The sequence below is a fragment of the Nyctibius grandis genome, chromosome 9 (assembly GCF_013368605.1).
Source record: "Nyctibius grandis isolate bNycGra1 chromosome 9, bNycGra1.pri, whole genome shotgun sequence".
NCBI classification, from domain to species: Eukaryota; Metazoa; Chordata; class Aves; order Nyctibiiformes; family Nyctibiidae; genus Nyctibius; species Nyctibius grandis.
This window is the reverse complement of record NC_090666.1, coordinates 16,872,678-16,892,735: the sequence shown is the minus strand read 5'-3', so window position 1 is coordinate 16,892,735 and position 20,058 is coordinate 16,872,678. Positions and strand designations below refer to the sequence as shown.

The 20,058-nt window shown below is 37.3% G+C and overlaps 1 protein-coding gene across 1 annotated transcript in view; it reads right to left on the bottom strand.

Moving 5' to 3' along the window:
* Positions 1-2,385: 2,385 nt before the first annotated feature.
* Positions 2,386-20,058, bottom strand: part of LRP2 (LDL receptor related protein 2) — a 132,562-nt gene continuing 114,889 nt past the window's right edge. Inside the window, 16 exon segments of the mRNA XM_068408324.1 lie at positions 2,386-2,421; positions 2,423-2,515; positions 2,517-2,551; positions 3,660-3,729; positions 5,638-5,745; positions 5,841-5,960; positions 8,242-8,371; positions 9,812-9,932; positions 10,087-10,154; positions 10,681-10,771; positions 13,080-13,199; positions 13,942-14,121; positions 14,561-14,781; positions 15,566-15,694; positions 18,160-18,325; positions 19,141-19,284. Of these exon segments, the coding sequence (XP_068264425.1) occupies positions 2,386-2,421; positions 2,423-2,515; positions 2,517-2,551; positions 3,660-3,729; positions 5,638-5,745; positions 5,841-5,960; positions 8,242-8,371; positions 9,812-9,932; positions 10,087-10,154; positions 10,681-10,771; positions 13,080-13,199; positions 13,942-14,121; positions 14,561-14,781; positions 15,566-15,694; positions 18,160-18,325; positions 19,141-19,284 (1,832 nt within the window).

The following is a 20,058-nucleotide window of genomic DNA, read 5'->3' as shown; positions in this document are numbered from 1 at the left end:
TCTCTCTATCTGGCCTGACAGCTGTTAAGAGAATATATATGAAAATGTTACAATTAGCCCTATAGTGGCAGATTACAGAGAGGTGCTGAAATCTCTAAAATTCAGCCTTCTTTGAAACAGCATGAGTCCAGAATTCAAGAATCCACACAGAGACTGTCCTCATAAGGGAAAAAGAATACAAGTGAAAAACAAAGTTAGGGGTAGCATCTAAAGCTTCTGTTGAACAAAGTACCAAAAATTAACTTTGACATAATCAGAAGAGTACATTGTGGTATGCTACTGAGAGGAAGAGGCCCTGTTGAAGCTTAGGAATCATTCACCATCAGGTATGTTAAACAATCAAATCTATATACTACCTCTATCTACACAGCATCCCAGAGATGGTTTTCTTCCACATCTGAAAAGTTCAAATTCTTATAGGGGGGAAAAAAAAAAAAAATCTCTGATACATGGTTGACATATTAGCAGTTTTCTGCAAAACTGGTTCCACATCTTTCTGTTGACAAAGACTATTCACAAAACTGATGCTACTTTTTTTTTGTGGTATGCAACTGGAGGCAAGTCTTATGGAAACCTTAGCCCTGCCTTCTCTCTTTAAAAAAAACATTGTGAATCTTTCCTTAAGAACAACAACTTGCCTTTCAAAGAAATCCTTTCTCATAGTTTAGTGACCTGTATGCTGTGCTCCAGAGTCTAAGGAATTTTCTACATTAAAGCACTCAGATATGAAAGTTAATCGAACTAAGGTTTTAATCGCTTATGTCCATGCTACCTTGATAGTCAGTCTCTTACAATCAATAATAAGAGTTTCCTGTTTCAAGGGCCAGTTTATTTAATGTGTGTAATGGAGCAGTTTTCACACTTACAGTGATATGATGCCAGTGATGATGATACATCAAGAACTTTAGACAGTTGTGTGAAGCAGTAAGCACTGTTCTCATTTGACTTTATCTAAAGCACTGTTGTTTTCATCTCAGAGTGCACTGAAGTTTCCTCAAATGAAAAAAGTACATAGAGCCTTGACACAAATTATGGAATAAGGATGTGATAAAATAATACATTTATTAGATTTATTCAGCAGCATCATTTTCCAGTTGTCTTTTCTAATCAAAGTACATTACAAAGTAATTATAAGCATTCTAATTAGAAATAGTATATAGTTGGAGAACTCAGATATAAACAAATCGAACAGCAGAAGTCTCAATGATTATAACTTTAGGAATCTTTAAATTATATGAGTAGCTAGACAGGAATGCTGAATAACATGTTCCTGCAGTGGTACTCAGTTTTCTCAAATGGTTCATGTTGTGGAAACTACCTTGGCTAGAAAAGCTAATAAGATGTACCGTATATTCTGATAGAAGGTTATAGAAATAACTAGATAACTACAAAGACTGCATTAGCAGAAATTGTTTCCCTTTCTATTAATGTTCACCTCAGGAAATAAATAGTCAATAAAATTAAATTTTCACATTAAAAAACCTGAATAATTTCTTAAATGAACCAATAACATTCATATTTTGTTGTTTGGAAATAAACTGTTACAGAAATCTAGCTACTTCATTTAATAGTACAAACTACTTCCAGAGACTCCAGCCAAGAACAGAGCTGTTCCATTGATGAGCAGGAGAAAATCTCATCAAATCAAGTACTCGTGGCACTAAAATCTAAATATATCAGATCTTTTTATGAACACTATTAATGGAATGGTGTTAATTGGAACCTAGAGGAAAAATATGTGTCTTATGGATTGAGAGGAAATTATTTTATCTTAGGCAGTTAAAATATTGTAAGAACAACATTTTGCACAGGTAACTATTCAGCACAATGATGCTGCATCTTCCATCTTTTGTTTAACACAAGATAAACAGAGACACCCATTTTTACATACAGTAGTATATAACATTGGTGATAAAGATGCCCAGAGCACCAGTAGAAGTTTTAAAAGGTGCTGTTATATACTCTAAAGATCCTGTAAATCAGTAATGTTCCTATATTTGCCTTGTTTGGTTCTTTTGTAGTTTAAGCATTTACATAATGAATTTATCCCTAAAGATATGACCAATTCCATACAGATTTCTACTAGCAACATCACCGAACAAAATAATCTTTTAAAAATTTACAAATGTACAATATATTTATAACATTACTTTCAGACAGCTTCAGTGCAAAGATATACATATAGTACATTATGATAATTGTTCATAAAAAATAGCAATTGGCATTTGTCAAAAAACAAGGCATAGTTTCAACATACATCTCCAGCCACTGGCTAAGAGATGTATATATTTTATAAAGCATTTGAAAGTGAACCTTACTCTTCTGTTTATAAAAAATATATGTGCACAATGGATGTGCCTAATTTTCCCTAAATCAGTTACCTAGTTATACCACAGAGTCATCTTTAACAAGATTGGCGGTTGTCTTTAAATGTGTCCTCTGTTGCTGTATAAGCTAATGGTTGGTCTCTCTTCAGAGTAATCTTGGGAGGCAATGAAGGAGAAGGGGTAGGGGACATCTTCTGTGCCCTGTTGCTGTTCCTTTTCCATCTGAACAAAAATCATAAAATCTAAGTTTACATTCTAATGTACAAAACATCCAACTTTAACTTTCAGAAATGTTAAATAAACATCCAAATATTTTGCTAAAGTCAAGTGTCATGGTATAAGTTATATCTGCAAATCACCACATGTAAAATAATTAAATGCTAATTTCACCTCAGATGGTACAGCTGAGTAAATACTCTACTACCAAACTTACTCCATACATTAGGACTTCTATTTTAATGCTTAATGTCAGGAGTAGCTTGATATGTCTATATGCACATACATGAATGTAGATAACATTGGCACTACTACTGTTTGTAAATAGTTACTTTCATTAGTGTTAGGGAAGTGAATCCCTGGTCTTCCTGAACTCACTCTCTCACCTTGTTCAGGCATTAGAAACCTAAATTCTTCACAAAAGGCAGCTAGTTTTAGTCACGTGACTGTGGGAATGAGGTTCTTAAGTCACTTAAGCCACATGGAAATTTTAAACTGTAAGGTGAAAAGGGCTGGAATTACTGGCTCAAGTCAGCAGAACTCCAAACCTTCATACCCAAGCCAGGGAGAATTCCTCCAGCACACATACCACCCCACTGGCACACCATCTAAAAGAACTGTCTCATCAAACTGTATGGATGAAAAAACTAGGGCTGGTACAGAAACAGGGCTGCAGTATGCAGAGCTATTGAATTTTTGTGCAGTGCTGAAGCCAGAACTGAGAGGGCAGAGATAGACACTTCACTCCTACTGCAGCACAATAGCCTCCCACTTGAGCTGGGTCCCTGAGCTGTACCAGAATGCACCAGCAAGCTGAAACGAGCACCTTGAGATCCTGGAGCAGGAGCGGTCCACAGTGCTTGGGCTGGGAAAGCAGACATGTGGGCAATGCAGCTGTACTACCTGACCTGGACGCCTGCTGAACACCTCATTCTGCATGAGACTCTGTAACTTTTCTCAAAACCGCTTCAGTCCTACTTTCACCTGGGCTGGAATTTCTGTGCTGCTTCACTTAGCAGCAGAATTTACCCATAATCTTTATCCTATGAAAGCAAGAACAAAGTCCAGCAGTACATTAGCTGAAAAATAGAATTATACAATATTAAGCAATACCATCTGCATATATTGGGTTTTCAAAATTAGTGTTTTGTTTCATTTTTCTCTTGAAGAAACTCCACTTTGATACCTGAAACATAAAAATTATTAGAACTTTACACATTTTTCTCACAACTTCTCTGGAAACTGACATCACTCTTGTTGGATTTCACTTGCACTGACTGCTACCTCAGTTGGTTTCAGCTGGATGTTCTTACATTACCATGTTGTAATTCTAAGCATGAGACACACTTTCTTTTCTGCTACATAACCAGTTATGGTTATTTTACGTAAAGCATTATTACAAGCCTAGGCTAAATTAATTCATGGAAGTCTATCATTCCAGACAAATAGGTCAAAGAGGAAAAAATGGTCTTGAAAATAACACACAAATGAAAATACTGAGTGACTTGAAACTACAACAGGGTTGACAGAGCTGTCATTTCAAAGCTCATCAGAGGTGCTTTTTAGTGTACGATGTGTGAAAATAGTCCTGTAAACAAGCCACCATCAGCTCATTCAAATGGATTTTAAGACATAAAAAAGTATCTTCCATGAATCATGAATAGTCTAGATGAGGCAATACTTTGATCTTGATTGTTAAAATGTCCTGCAAGAACAAATAGAACAAGTGTCTGAAATGTCCTTGCTAGCACTTCTAAATATGGATAAAATTACAACTAAACTTGAAAAAAATGATGACAGTATACTGACTAAATGTCTTATTTCAGTTTTCTGTACTAAAAAAAAATGGTGTTTCACTGGTTTAACCCAAAATGTAATTTTTCTTGGGTTTTCTTTTCATATTTTATAGGAGAAAAAAAGATAAAAAACCCCACACTCTGATGCTTCTATCCAGGTAAAATTCATTAGGGGTTTACAAATAATTGTTAAAGGTCCAAAGTAAAGCCTTTGTTATAATCATTTCTGCTGGGTAGCAATGACAATTTACAGCACAGAATCACAGAATCACAGAATGTTAGGGATTGGAAGGGACCTCGAAAGATCATCTAGTCCAATCCCCCTGCCGGGGCAGGATTGCCTAGACCATATCACACAGGAACGCGTCCAGGCGGGTTTTGAATGTCTCCAGAGAAGGAGACTCCACAACCTCTCTGGGCAGCCTGTTCCAGTGTTCAGTCACCCTCACCATAAAGAAGTTTTTCCTCAAATTTAAGTGGAACCTCCTGTGTTCCAGCTTGCACGCCATTGCCCCTTGTCCTGTCAAGGGATGTCACTGAGAAGAGCCTGGCTCCATCCTCTTGACACTTGCCCTTTACATATTTATAAAACATTAATGAGGTCACCCCTCAGTCTCCTCTTCTCCAAGCTAAGAGACCCAGCTCCCTCAGCCTCTCCTCATAAGGGAGATGTTCCACTCCCTTAATCATCTTCGTGGCTCTGCGCTGGACTCTCTCTAGCAGTTTCCCTGTCCTTCTTGAACTGAGGGGCCCAGAACTGGACACAATATTCCAGATGCGGCCTCACCAGGGCAGAGTAGAGGGGGAGGAGAACCTCTCTCGACCTGCTGACCACACCCCTTCTAATACACCCCAGGATGCCATTGGCCTTCTTGGCCACAAGGGCACATTACATGTCACATCACAAGGCCACAGCAGTTACATTACAATTTTCAACTGGTATCTGCCCTCAAAATGAAACACAACAAATAGTGAAAGGAAACTCTCTGTTCCAATCTGTTCACTTCAAAATAACTGGATAGGCCAGGAAGAAGAGGGCGTTTAATCAAATAGATCCTTACTGTGTGCCCTGGGCAATTCTGTGCTTGTGCTGGTTTTCTCATCAAACTGTTCCTGACCAGCTCTTGTAAATCTTGTAAATATGGTCCGGTAAGTTGGACTTGGTGCAGATTATGTGTCAACTCCATGGCATTATTTAAAGAGAATTGAAACTATATTGCAGCTTGCCTAACAATTCAATTTCCCTGATTTGAAGCACAAAACAAACAAGGTGGCCTTAAAGCATTTCTATGTCCTACCTGAGGTGCATCCGTACTCTGAGGGGGTTCCTTCAGACTAGCAGATATCACTGAGGCATACACAGGATTTTCAAAATTTTCATTTTCCCCACTACCACCTGCTGCTACCTGTAGGACAAGAAGGAAAATCAATGTTTTTCAAAGAACAAAAGAAGGTCATAAAGGAAAATGAAAGATTAAAGTCAGGCCTAAGTTTCTCTTACATGTGTTGGCCGAACAACTGTAACTGCACTGGTTGTGCTGGCTCCACCATCTCTGGTCGCATACATTGGATTTTCAAACGTGATTGGCTGTTTCCCTGACTCTACTGCAAAGTTTTCACTCTATGAAGGAAAAAAAAAAACAAAACAAAACCAAAAACAAACAACAGCTGCAATGCAATAAACACATCCATATTCCTAGGAATTAATTTATAATCCAATTCTTCATCTCAGGGAACAGTGTTTCCTTTCACATAGGCTTAGAGAAAATCTAGCATCTATTAAAATCATAACGTTAGTTTACCATTCATTATTTTACTCCCTCACTTAGTAGCCTGGACCACTGATTGTTCCAATATTACCCCATCTCCTAGCTGGACAAAAAAACCCCGTATTTCAATAATTGACTCAAAGCATTTTATGATGAGGAAAAATGACTTTCACAAATCACATCTTCAACAAGGGAAGATATATCAAAGGAAGCATAATCCCAAAATAAATATTTTGTTTTAGAGACTTCAAAATGACATCCAAATTAATAAGCACTATCTGAAATATAAAAGAATGGGATTCATTCATTTTGTCATTCATTTCAGCAGCAAGATTGCTATATTTTTTGAGACAAAGCAGTAATTGCATTCCCTTGGTTATAACATATGAGTTATGTTAGAAATAAAATGTTTCACAGTTTAGCGTATCTCTTATTATAAATCAATACTTGCCCCATGCATAAAGACCACTGTGTAGAGAGCAGCTACTTCACACATATTGTGCCAAACCCTGATCTGCTGCTACGGTGCTCGCGGAAGGTGGGCAAAGGTGCCGAGTTAAGTATTTCTTAAGAAAATATTTAGTGCCACATAAGTATAGCCACCCAGGGCTAGCCAGCTAACTATCAACAGGTAGAAGGGTAATGAAAGCAAAACCCACCTTCAGACTCACTTGTCCTGCTCCTTGTCACAGCCCCATCACAGGAATAGTGAGGAATAATATGGGAATAGTACATCAGCTAGTCCTTTAAGCCTGCCTTAAGTGGTTCTACAAAACACTGCTTCATGCCATATTTTTGTGCTATCAGAGCATAGCTCTTTACCACATAGTGAACTCTTGGCGGCTGCCTCAAATGAGCCTAGCTTGGCTAGGAACAGCCACACTGAAAACTATCCCTCTAACATCTACTCATGCGTATGTGATGTTAACATTTTAAGAGGCACATCCCACAGTTCTTCCCTGCCGTAAACCAAACTCCTTCATTTCTCTCCCAGTGAATTATACAATTTTTTGTTTATACTATGAATACATAGGAAGAATTAATGCCACTTAAGGAGAAATAGTGTGTATCCAGACCTGTTATTCGCAATTTAAAAACTGCATCAGTTGGACTTCAGCATGTCAATATTAGGCCAGAAAAAGGAAAGTACCGTAAAGTTTTTCATGCATTAAAAAGATTTGAGGTAATATTCAAACCTAAAGCTATTTTCCCAGTGTTTACTGAAATGTTCATTGATTGTTTCATTACACAAGCTGCCTACTTTTAACAAAGAGTGTGTTTCTTCATCTAGAAAAAGGTCATACACATATATTATGAGCTTATCTTCACTAGCTGTTTCATTTCATATTAATTTACTGTCAGTTAATTCTGTAATTTATCTTTAACTTTAAAAGTTTAGGGAGTTTCCAGCACAGACTTTGCAGTAAGTGCTTATTTTTCAAACGTACCTGTGATCTGTTTCCTATAAGTAAAAATCTCTTGCACATTGTACTTCTAGTGGTAAACAGGGGAATATTTTTTCCATGGAAAAACTATACAGTATAGGAAACACAAGGATGTGCTATTTCTCAGATGTGCATAACAAAACATGGATGAAGTAGAGTTACACTTTATGATGTCCCCAAAACTATTAAACATGATTTGTTTAAACTTACTAGAATAAGAAACCGTCCAATTTATAATTTGTTGTGCAAAGTAGTGTATCCTGTGGTTAGGCCTGAGTTTTACCTCTGAAGTTTCTAACATACAGTCTGGATTTAAAAACCACACATTTTAACCTGTTCTATGGAACACAAAAGCCCTCATAAAATTCCTTCTTACAATATTTTCATTTGCCTATCCATTCCCCGTATATTCCATGAATATGCTGAAGTAGGAAAAGGGGTAATCGACTTAATTTCTACCATATAAATCTTGAGAAAAGTCACATTATTTTGAAGAACTGCCTGCATTTGCCCTTGTCTTCAATTTACAAAAATCTATTCCAGGAAATTATCAATCAATGTTCACTTCTTTTTCTAGAACACATTTATCTTCTCACTATCTTTTTTTACATAAAAACTTACCTCTATCAGCTGAAAATGACATTAAAAGAGAACAGTTTTAAAAAATTATTTCAGAAATAAACCTTACCATTTGCATTGCTCTGTCTATAGCAAAGTCTCCTCCAAAGCCAGAGACTCCTATGTCCATACTCACATCTGCTCCAGATCGGAAAGTTACCCCACTGCCGTTTTCAGTAGATTTTACAAGACTGATTAAACTACAAAAAAAAAAAAAAAAAAAAAAAAAAGAGAGAGAGCTTATAAAACAGATTCTTCTTGTTGTTCTTCTAAGCATAATTATCACTTGGAATTTTTGCTGGCTATAAGCAAACTAGGGAGGGCACCAGAAGTAGTATTCCTGCATTAGTTCAACAGGTTTTTTTAACCTAAGTTAGACCATTCAGAATTATCTCAACTATCTTTATGTGTGCAGCTGTAGACATCAAATGAACTCAATGAATTACAATTCCCCCAAATTTACCTACATTTTGATTACTCTTACTTCAGTGTTGATTTACAGACAAACGCATGAATCCACTCAGTTATTCAAATTTATTGAAACTGATTTTTAAAAAATGCAGCTGAAATGGCATACAAATTTGTGGATATAATTCCAACACCACCTATACTAAAGATGTTTATGCATGCAAATCATGAAGATACCTACAGGATACTGTTTTCATATGAGCAAATGTTCAATCTGCATATAGATTTATGGTAATCACAAGTACACATTAGATTTGCATGAGAAATATCAGAGATCTCTTACAAACTCTTTGTCCTGCAGGCTTGGTCCGCCCAAAAATTTTGCCCCAATTTAACTATGTCAAGTCATAAATAAATTTAATTAGTTCAGTGTAATCCTCCAGTGAGGAAGCAGTTATAGCTACATCCACATTACTGATTACAATGATTTAATTACACTGATTTAAGAGCTACTACTGTGAAATTGGTGCAAAGACTATGAAGATGCAGCTTTATGCCTTTAAAAAGACATAATTTGTTTAAAGCTTAAAAAATGTGAAGCATCATATTCTGACATCGTTTTAAAAAAAATAATTTCAAATCATTATGAATATTTTTCTTCATCTTCCTTTTATTTAAAATATCAAATATTTTTGAATGATATTTCAGAAAGCTGGTTTTCACTGGACAGTATGACTGTGAGGAGAGCAGGAACCTACAAAAAGCCCAGATTTCTCAGGCACTGGAAACAGATACAGGTTCGCTACACATGCCCCATATTACTTTTAAACAGATGAACATAGTGTTGCAGATGAGCTCAGCCTTTCAATGTTAAAAAGATCTCTTTGCAAGAATCATCTTCTGACAAAGTTTTATGAAAAATTAGAACATATGTAGCTATGGTCTTTTGTATCTTTTTGAACTGAATATCCAGTTCCAGATTTCGTAAAGAGTCTTCTATATTGCTCTTTCCTTAAAAGCTAATTTAGAATGTAGAGGAGTTTTACAATAGTGCTTTGTTACAAAATAATGATCATCTGTGATGTTGCTTGGAATCAAAAATCCACTAGAATTGCTGCAACATTGCACTTCCCATATTCCAAGAGAACTGGCACACGGCAAACAAACTGATTTTTCAGAAATACTTAGTAACATGCACAGACATTTCAGCTATGAAAGACTTCAAAACATACCTTGGTAGTTTGGGAAGCGCTGGTAAAAGTGAACCTGTTCGTCTGTAGTTAAAAAAGCCTCCAACCACTAACACTCCGATTATTATGATTAGTATGACTGTCAGCAATGCTGCTACTGCTGCTGTCAAAGACAGAAGAATAAGAAAACATTCAAGCAAGCATAGTTCAGTGTTAAAATCAAAGAATTATAAGCTTGACTCTGACCAGGTATCATAGTGAGGTATTATACATTCTTTAGCTCAAAATACCAAGTGTAATATATACTTGAAGCTTACTTGTTCCAGGAGGCACTCCCTTTGACAGTCCTATTTCACAGTAATTCCCAGTGTAGCCATAAGAACACCTGTAAATTTAAGAGGGACAACTGACTGGATGGCTTTTATGAAGTCTAGGATCTCAGCTTTATTATTATATTCTGTAACGTTTATCTACATGACATAAAATTTAACTCCATGCTCAGCAACTATATATTTCACTGACTGTAAATATAGTATGTGTGCTATCTTCATAGAATTAAAAGTGGAAATAAAAAGTGCTGAGTCAGAAGACTAGTCACTGAAGTCAAAAGATTTGGTTTCAGCAGAGCATCGGTGGCACCTACTGGCTATTCCAAGCTACATTTACTGAGCATTACTTCTCCGTTACAATTTTTTGGTGGTCTTTTATTAGAATCTTCAGAGTTTTGCCTTTCTGGTTTTGCTGATATTTTTATGCATATATGTGTTTTTCTGTGATTGTTACAAACATGCTACTGCAGATGTATGACATCTTCTGAAGCATTTCCAACACATTTCAAAGAGTTTAATTGTTTTGTGAGACTAAATCAGCACAATCTGACCCAGGACTACCCTAACAACGTACTGACTTACTTGCATTTTGGAAGACCACTTTCATCTATATAGCATGTTCCTCCATACATGCACCTGCATGCTGGTGGCATTGTGGGAGGGAATTCAATAGCTGCAAAATACAAAAGCCACATACATGTTATGAAAACATCTTCAACAAAAGAAACACTACCATAAAGCATTTTATTTATCTCTACAGAATTTATGTATGCAAATTCACAGGTTACTTTTCAGAAGCTTTGCTTTTAATAGCACATGCATTTGTTGCCCTTATATTTATTTTTCTGCCAAGTTAACTTATTTTAATTGAAGTGAAACCCGTTCTTGGAAAATAACAACTTATTCAGTAAAAGTAGGCATAGACAGCTCAAAAGTTGTATGTCCCATCACTTTCTTTTGCCCATGCAATGCAGCCCACCACCACCCTTCAAAGCTCTCCATTCTGAAAGCAGCAATACTTTATCTCCTTTGCCCATACTCTTCCATCCAACCAGCTTGAAGTTGCACACAGAGCGCCAAACTGTGAGGCATTTACTTATGAAGAAAAGCAGTGGATGGAAATGCAAGTACAGCAAGGCCCTCTAAATTCTCATACATCCTGACACCGAGAACGAGAGAGAAACCCAAACTCCTCAGAGTTTTCTGTCAGTACAGAGCATGGGCTGACGGCTTGGCATGAGGTAGCACAGAAGCCTGTCCTTCATCATGCCAGTGTCTCAGCTGCACCCCAGGAGCCCTGAGGTGCCCAGGTGGCAGTGCTGCCTGAGCTGGCCCAAACACAGAGCTACAAAGGGTCTGATGTTATTCTAATGCTGAGTCAAGTGAAAAAAAAAGTGAAATTCCTTGAAGTTGTACTAGCCTTCAGTAAGAGCTCGGGATATGCTGTCAGAAAAGTGTAGTTCACATAGGAAAAGCTCTGGATCTTAGACATCATTATAGGCTATAAATTAAGGATGGACTTTGACAGTCTGCCTTACACTGATAAGTTAGATCACAATACTTCCGCCAAAAAATTTTTATCAGCCAGAGGTAGAGGAAGTCTGTTGCTACAATGCTCCTCTCACAGGTAAAACTCCTGTCAAATAAACGGGATACAAAAAGGGAAAATGCAGAGGTCTTACAGGCTGGGTTTCTCTGTAGCTGCAATATGGGGAAAAGATCAAATAAACCAAATGTATATTAAAAAGCTATGTTTGGTCAGTACGTCAATTATGACAGTCACTGTTCACTGGCCAAAATATTAGCTTAAAGTCAAGATAAAAACTGAAGTTCAAAAATGGATACAGCACTGTATATACTATTTGCTGTCTCCTCCTTTTCCTTAAAATAAGATCAAGCACAGTTCTTAATTCCCAGACATTTTATGTAAATCAGATTCAGCAAAGAATAGCAAATGCAGTATCTTCAGAGCAATAAACAGCAAATAGCAAATGCCATCAACAGTGTTATTGATCCCTAATTTAAATATGTATTGAACACTTCCATTCACTGTTACATCATATTACCAGCTCCTCTTTCTGCAGCTCACACCATGTGGCAATAGGAAGAGCATTAACAATTATTAAGAAAATGTAATTTATGGTAAGGCAGTGTAAAAAATTATGATATTTTCTCTTTTAATGCAAAAAGAAGAGAATTCAGAGAAGATTAACCATAGGAAAAATCCCAGACATAATGTTATAAAGCATAATTTATTAGAGATATGTTGCAAGGACAAGTACAAGGATATCTAGCTACCACCCACATCACTGTAAGCTAAGAACACAGACTCTCAGCTAGAGAAATAGAAATCCTGCAGTGGTATACCCTTTCTTCTCAGGAAAGGCTGAACAATTCTATTTTATTGGTGCTCCTGGAAGCACTGCGGGGGGTTGGTCCTGCTGCAATGCAACAACCAGGCACTGAATTCTAGTGCTTAAAAGGCTTTCCAGCGTATGATGATTTTCTAGAAGTTATCTCTGTTCACGCTGTGAGTTCTGTAAGCTTTGTTTCAAGTTTCTGTTGTATTCTATTATACTGATCAAACAATACCTTCTACAGAACTGTCAACATAATTGTAAACCATAATTTGTCAGAAATTCTCTAGTTCTGAAATCAATGCATTTGAAAAAAATGAAAATAAAATATTTTGGAATTTCAAAACAAAAATCAGAAACTGTGACCAATTTTGCAGCTGGGTCTGGACTGGTTGGAGTGATATATCCACATCAATTTTAGAAATGACATGTAAAGAGATTAAATGAAATGCACAAGGAGACCACAAATCAGTGATGGCTCAGAATAAAAGTCTGATGTCCTGACTTACCAGCATCTATCATATCATCTAGTTCATCCCTCCATATTTCTAATTCAGTAATGCATTTGCATTCCTAAAGAAAAATTTGCTTTGCTTTCATTGCCAGTTTGACAAATTATTCTACCTGCATCACACTCTGTGCTGCTGCCTTCTATGAATCGAGTCCCTTGAGGACAAGTGCAGGTGTACCCTCCTGGTCTCAGCAAGCAGAGGTGGCTGCAGACATCTTTACAAGGATTAGGCACTGAAAAAAAAGTGATAAAGACAGTTGAAGAAGCAATGCATCATATTCCTGAGGTAACACCGGGCAATTCCCTAGTCAGTAGTGTGTCTCATTAATATCACCCACCAAAAATATAAACAATTCAACATGTCTCAATCCATTTTTTAAAACAACTGATGCTCAGATACCACATTTATATCAAAACCTTCTCTCTGCTTTTTCTTACATTCTCAAGGGAAGAGGCTATGACTGTTGGGAGCCAGCACAGCACCAAGAAGAAACTGAACATCTCCAAGCAACATGGAGCTTTCCGATTCTGAACACTATAACACCTTTAAAGAGGGGTATGCTGGATGTTCCCCTGGACATCCTCCCCTGAGATTACTGTGGACATGTCATAGCTGAAATATCCCCCTTGGAGGCAGTATTAATTGGCCAGCACTTTGTATGTTACCAGGATAAATTCATGTTGTGACTGCCACCTCTATGACAACTCCATGATGGAGAGGAAGAAGAGAAAGGACAGGGTCATAACTTAAAACTAAGAGGCTCTAAAGAATAGTGCGTGGTATTCCACTGTTGATTTCACTTTATGTACGCAGAAAATACTTGCCAGCCTCTGTTCCATTTTTAGGTTTTCAGAAGTGAATATTATCACATACTGATAGATGCATTATCAGAAGATCACTAAGGTCTTTGAAGACATTAATACCACCTTTGATCTTATAGCAAGAAATGGCTCACCAGGATGCTGATTACCTACCTGACTGATTGTATCTGTGCTGGTGATAGACACGCACTTGAGTAAGCCACGGATTTACAGTCAGCACTTTTACTTTTTCCCCACTTCCAAATTTATCTTTCTTCCAGACTTCTCCTCGTTCTTTAGCTATCCAATATAAATGGCCTTCAAAGACATCAAGGCTGTATGGACTGCCTACTTCTCAAAGGAACCAAACAATAGGCTGTCAGCAAGCAAATCTCTAACAGAAGTGATAAAACTGCTGTTCTTCTTCAGCTTAAATATATAATCTAATCCTTTAATTATAAGATATTTGCAGCTATATATATACATCCTCATGTGCCTGACCACTTCATGCTATTGTCCCTGCAGACTGCTTAATAATATACATAAAAAAGCAAGAATCCAATTTTCCACATTGTCTCCTATTTGGGTCTTGTAAATTATCCTCAGGGAATCTAGTTACCAAGCATCATGAACTCCGAACCTGGTGTGCCATTTATCCCTGTATAAAGGAGGAGAAAACACTACCAAGACTTACTCTTTGAAAAGCTCCCGAATCTAGCCCCACGTGTGAAGATCAAGTGCTTTTAGCATACATCTTTGTTACCATTATATTAATTGCATAATAAGTTCTTACCTCCATGTAATACTACAGTTCTGTCTGTCCCATCAGGTGTCATGGATTCAATAGTATTTTCTTTAGAATCACTCCAATAGATCCTATCATTGTTCAAATAATCAATAGAAAGACCTGTTGGCCAGCCAAGGTCTTCAGAGACCAGAGTTTGTCTTTGTTGTCCATCCATCCAAGCACATTCAATCTTTGGTTGCCTTCCCCAGTCAGTCCAATACATGAGCCTGAAAGGACAGAACCAGAATTTAGTATAGTTCAGAATTTGATCACCATGATTATCCTCTGGAGTTTCATGGAAAAGGTCAGTTGTGGAACATAAAGCTGTTCAGTAAACTATGTTTTGCAGATGTAATCAGGGAAGTCACACAGAGCTCACTGAACAAGCTTGCTTCAAGTACAGAAGTTAACCAAAAGAATGAATGTTTGCATCTTGTGCCCTGATTTGGAGAGAGAGTGGTTTTAATGACAGTTTCTCGTTCTCAGTGGAAGAAAAATGACTGTGAACACTGAATATCCATCAGTCACGATAAAGCTGCAGAGCCCAGGTGACTTCAGGGAGCCGTGCTGCTTTACTCCAGCTGAGAGAAGCACATATCACGATATCTGGTGATCCATCATATAATACAAGCTGTAGCAAGCACAGCTGTTGAAAGTACCAGTGCATTTACATTGCTTTCCACTGTGAAGGAGGCTATGTCTGTATTGCTTGGAGCTGGTGAACAGACACTCTCACTAATTGCCCTATTTCAGTAGTAACAGAGAAATTTGGTGGGCAAACAATACTGTAGAAAGGGGATTTCTATTTGACATACCTGGTGTTGTCACCAACACAAGCATTCATATGAAAGCTAATGCTAAAATACTTTCTTAAAATACAAATTTCCTAACATTAGTAAAGGGAAACTCCAGAAAGGATTCCCTTAGTCTTTCCTGTAAAGTTTACCATTGTGGGTGTTTTTGGTATTGAATAGCATTGAAAATAATTCTGGGAAGTCCTGTAGTACTCACCCACGTTTTGGATTGACAGCAATAGCTGCTGGTTGATCCAGCAGAGAAAAGATAAGCCATTTTCTGTACCGTCCATCTAGTTTTGCCACCTCTATGCGATTAGTCCCTGCATCAGTCCAGTAAAGATGTCTGAATTACAAAAAACACAAAACATTCCAAAAGTAAATAGTTTATACTTGGGAGAGGAATTAAAAAAAAAAAAATCTTTTTAAGAAGAAAAGCTATATCAAACCCAAACAAAATTAATATAATGAAGTAGCATTGATTACATCTGAATTTTTTCAGTCTGGAACATACAGACCCTAAATATAGGTGTTTAGCAAATGTGATCTATTTATTGGCTTATTAGTTTTCTCCTCTGACAAAGTTTCTGCAGCTGCCTCTGTTCCCTGTCGAATAATCTAATAATCTTCATTAAAGGGCTACTGAGAACTTTCATCTTTAAAGATTCCGTTTTCCAGGAGGCAATGAGGTTCATTACAAATAAAAATTTATCTACCATGTAATTTATATGGCAACTCTGATGGTATCCAGCTTATTAGTCCACAGCTCCTCTAGACTTTCCTCTTCTAACAGAGATGTTAATGAATAAATTGTTACCACATCAAACACAACTGCTTTTAGTCCTTACAAACAGGGCACTCATTCTGCTCTTCCTTGAATTTTGCTTATCTTTATCATCATGGCTTTATTATTTTTTTCCACCTTAGATAACAGACACACTCATTATGCACTCACTAATCACACAGTGCCTTCTGATGGAATACATTATCTCATAATTGGCTTGGGAATGTGAGAAAATACTGTAATTCCTATTTTGCAGATGGGAAGAAGGACTAAGTGTCTCAAACCACGTGTATCAGTTTTTATATAATGTGCAGACACATAAATATGTTTTTTAAAAATACATTTCAACATTGTTCTGGAATCAGTGTAACACTGTTTGAAGTGCTGAAAATGCTAGCTTCACCAGGATGCTGGTGATATATATCCTTTATCCTTGCTCTCATGACCATATAGATTTGTGATTAGAAATTCAGACACTCCCTTCTGCCCTCAGAGACATTTGGTTTTCCAGGCGGCCTGCAGTTCACAAAGTAAACAGCAAAATAACCTTAAGGCTGAAGGCTAGCCTAGACCTTAATACATCTATCTCATATTTAAAAACTGCTGGAAGGGAAGATACAATTTTCCACTTCTTTTTTTCCATAATGACTGGAACAATTTTTCAGGCTAGTGAATCACTTCAGCCAGACAGACTGGCTTTATCCTGCTCTGGAAATCAGGGTGACATACTGCATGAGCAACTGCCATAACTATTTCATAGGACACAACACCTAAGACAGCATATATCACCTAACACAAAGAGTCTAGATAATGAAAGCTACATATCAGGCCCCAAACTGGAATAAGTCTTTCCCCAATCTTTGCCCACTCGTACAATAGCTTTTTGAATCATTAGAAAAAAAAAAAAAATCTCTGTTGCCACAAACACAATTCAGAGTTAAGTGCTACCTAGCTGCAATCCCAATCTTAAGCACCTTCCAATTATATTTTGATTGAGAACACAAATGGTATTCATCCACTTAGTTGATAACCACATGACAGAGGGAAGAAGATAGCTAGTTTCCTTCTTTTATTTTTCAGCTTTCCAGAAATGTCATACTTTACTACGATCTTAACATCCTCCTTCTTAACCCTATTGACTGGATTACCAGGAACATCCAAAATTTGTCACCAGCGCTCAGAAGATTGACTCATCTCTATAACTTCTGTCTACTCAGCTTCAAACAGAATCCTGCCTACATTTCATAGTGTCTATCTACAAAATCAGGATCCTCTCAACATTACACCAAATGCACTACAACTATGCCCATCCACCACATCCTTTAACAGTTACATTGCAAACAAGAAATTACACCATCGACATCAGAGTCAAACTCCCAAAAGTCACGCCCAACTTTCTCCCAGCTCTTCTCCAAGGGAGGGAAAATAAGCAGTGATGACATGATTTCTAGGATTAAGTTAAAAAATTGCTGTGTTTTAGCCTAAAAAAGTCCACAGCCAATGAGGGAGAAAAACCTCTGAGACACAATTACAAAAATATAACCATTTTCTGAGAAAACACATGTATTCATCAGACTTCAGAGCTGCTTCTGCTTTGGGATTAGTTCATATAGCACAAGGCTGGTAAGAAAGGAGCAAAGATAAAAGACAATTTCCGTTATGAACTGGGGAGGTCTCCTTCCAACAGCAGAGAAAGCTTGTTCCCTGGAGCTTACCTGAGTCCTTGAAGAAGAATCCATCTGACATGAAGGCCAGTGTATTGTCACTTTACTGATGCACAACTGATCTGCCAATTGTGGAGTAATGCAAGTTTCCTCAGAGAATATGTGATACAGAGAGCAACATGCATTTGACCTATTAACCTGCTGTCTGGGCAAACAGAGCTTACTATATTGTTCTGAACTACCTTGAGACTAGATATCTTCAGAGGCAGTTCATAAGGAAGAAAAAAGTGGATTTTGCACTGCCTGATCAGACCCTTGCCACATTCAATGTACAGCATTTTTCTAGCTTTTCAGTGCACTTACCTTCCAACCCAGTCAACAGCTAATCCATCAGGATTAACTATGTATTTGAGATTCAAGTCAACTTCCTTTGTAGGATTGTTCCTACTGCTGTCAAATGTGGGCAGGTAAGCACGTTTGATGGCTCCAAACTCAGAACCCTGTCCCAGAATGCTGAAGTACACAATACCTTCAAAAAAGATTACGAAGATCATTTTTAATGTCTAGTTATTCCATATTTTTTGAAAATTCTAATATTTCTGAGGCTGTTATGTGAAGATACCAGACCCATTCATTTGTGAATAACACAGCTGTCTGGTCAATTAAATGACATTATGTTATTTTTTTCATATATATATATTTGTGAGTATGTGTGTGTAAATTTTTAAGCCATTCATCATAGGTAAGATGCACATCTAAAATCATCTTGATCTAGATTATCAAGAAATACGTATCATATTTTTCAAGACTAGAGGGTCTTAGCTTTGAAGCCTTTGCACATGATTGAGAGTAATTTAGACTGTCATGACTCTAAGGACCAAGTATGGCCCAGGACAGCAGCCCTATGAAAAAGACAAAAGCAGGGAAGCCGATAAAGAGGCAAAGACATAAGCTAATACAGGGATCTGTTGGCCATTCCTGCTTAGTATAAGGATTAGTTCTTGCAAGACTTGAGCCAGTTTTGGGGACTGGCAGAGGCACAAGGAAAGGAAGGGGTTCATATATAGCAATCCTCTACTACTACATAATCCTAAAGAGCCACAATTCCACAGCTGAACTCACACACAGAACAAATCCTAGCTAAACTAAATTAAAGCATTAAATGGAACCACACTGATGCTGAAGAATAAGTAGAGGGGAACGACGCATTCAAACAAGACCTGGCCAGTTAATCTAATTTTATTTTGATTTCCAGCGTAAATTAAATACCTATGCTGCAGAAATGCGTCTTTTTAAACCAACCATTGCATGGTTGACTATTAATAATATTCTACACATACTCACTCAGGCCTATCCCTTCAGGGTCCCAATCATAATCCAGAGCTTGAATGCGCTCCTGGTTATCAATATAGTCAGAGTACTGTTCTGATGAGATATTGTATCTTCGAATCCGCACATTATCTGGCAGCAGTAACAATGGAGGATTACCTGGGAAACAATAATGAATTTTACTTTCATGTATTTCTTATTTTAGAAGAAACAGATGAAAGTCACTTCTAGTCAAAACTAAACTGGGGTTTTCACAAGTTCTGTCCACATGAAAAGCAGAAGGAACACAGGGCCACTTCTAAAGCTTCAGAGCTATTAAAATGTCTTGGCTTTGTAAAATTCATTAAAACCTCCGGAAATGCTTACCGCTGGGGACAGTATAGCACCATAGATTTTGTGCAGTAGTAATCATTAAGGGATAATTCCTTAAAAATTCTTAAACATTACAGTGTTGGCATATCACCACCTCATATCTCAAAAATAGAATGCCACTATACACTATGCAGTTCAGCTCCCACCCCACCCTCCAAGTACCGGAAACAATTTTGCAAGTATGAATAAATTGCTGGTACCTTGAGCCACAACCTGTCTGAGTTCTTCTACCTGAAAGCCTTTAAATCCTAACGTCTCCATATTCAGATGAATGTTCTCCTACCCCCAGGTTAGCCACAGTACTCTAATAACTTGACTATAGGGAGTATCAGTCCCACCTGGCTGATTTTGCTGGTGAGAAAATTTAGTTGTTCAGCCCTTTTGCTAAGGACAAAGTCTAGTTGGGAGTCATGGACTTAAATCATAGGCCTTCTTCCAGAGAAGTTCTCCTATATTAATCACATCTTCACAGAGCCAATGAGAAATGACAAAGCATTCGTCTGGGAAAGGAAAATCTCATTTACCAGTGCCTTTTCCAACTAATAATGCTAAATTTTCTAT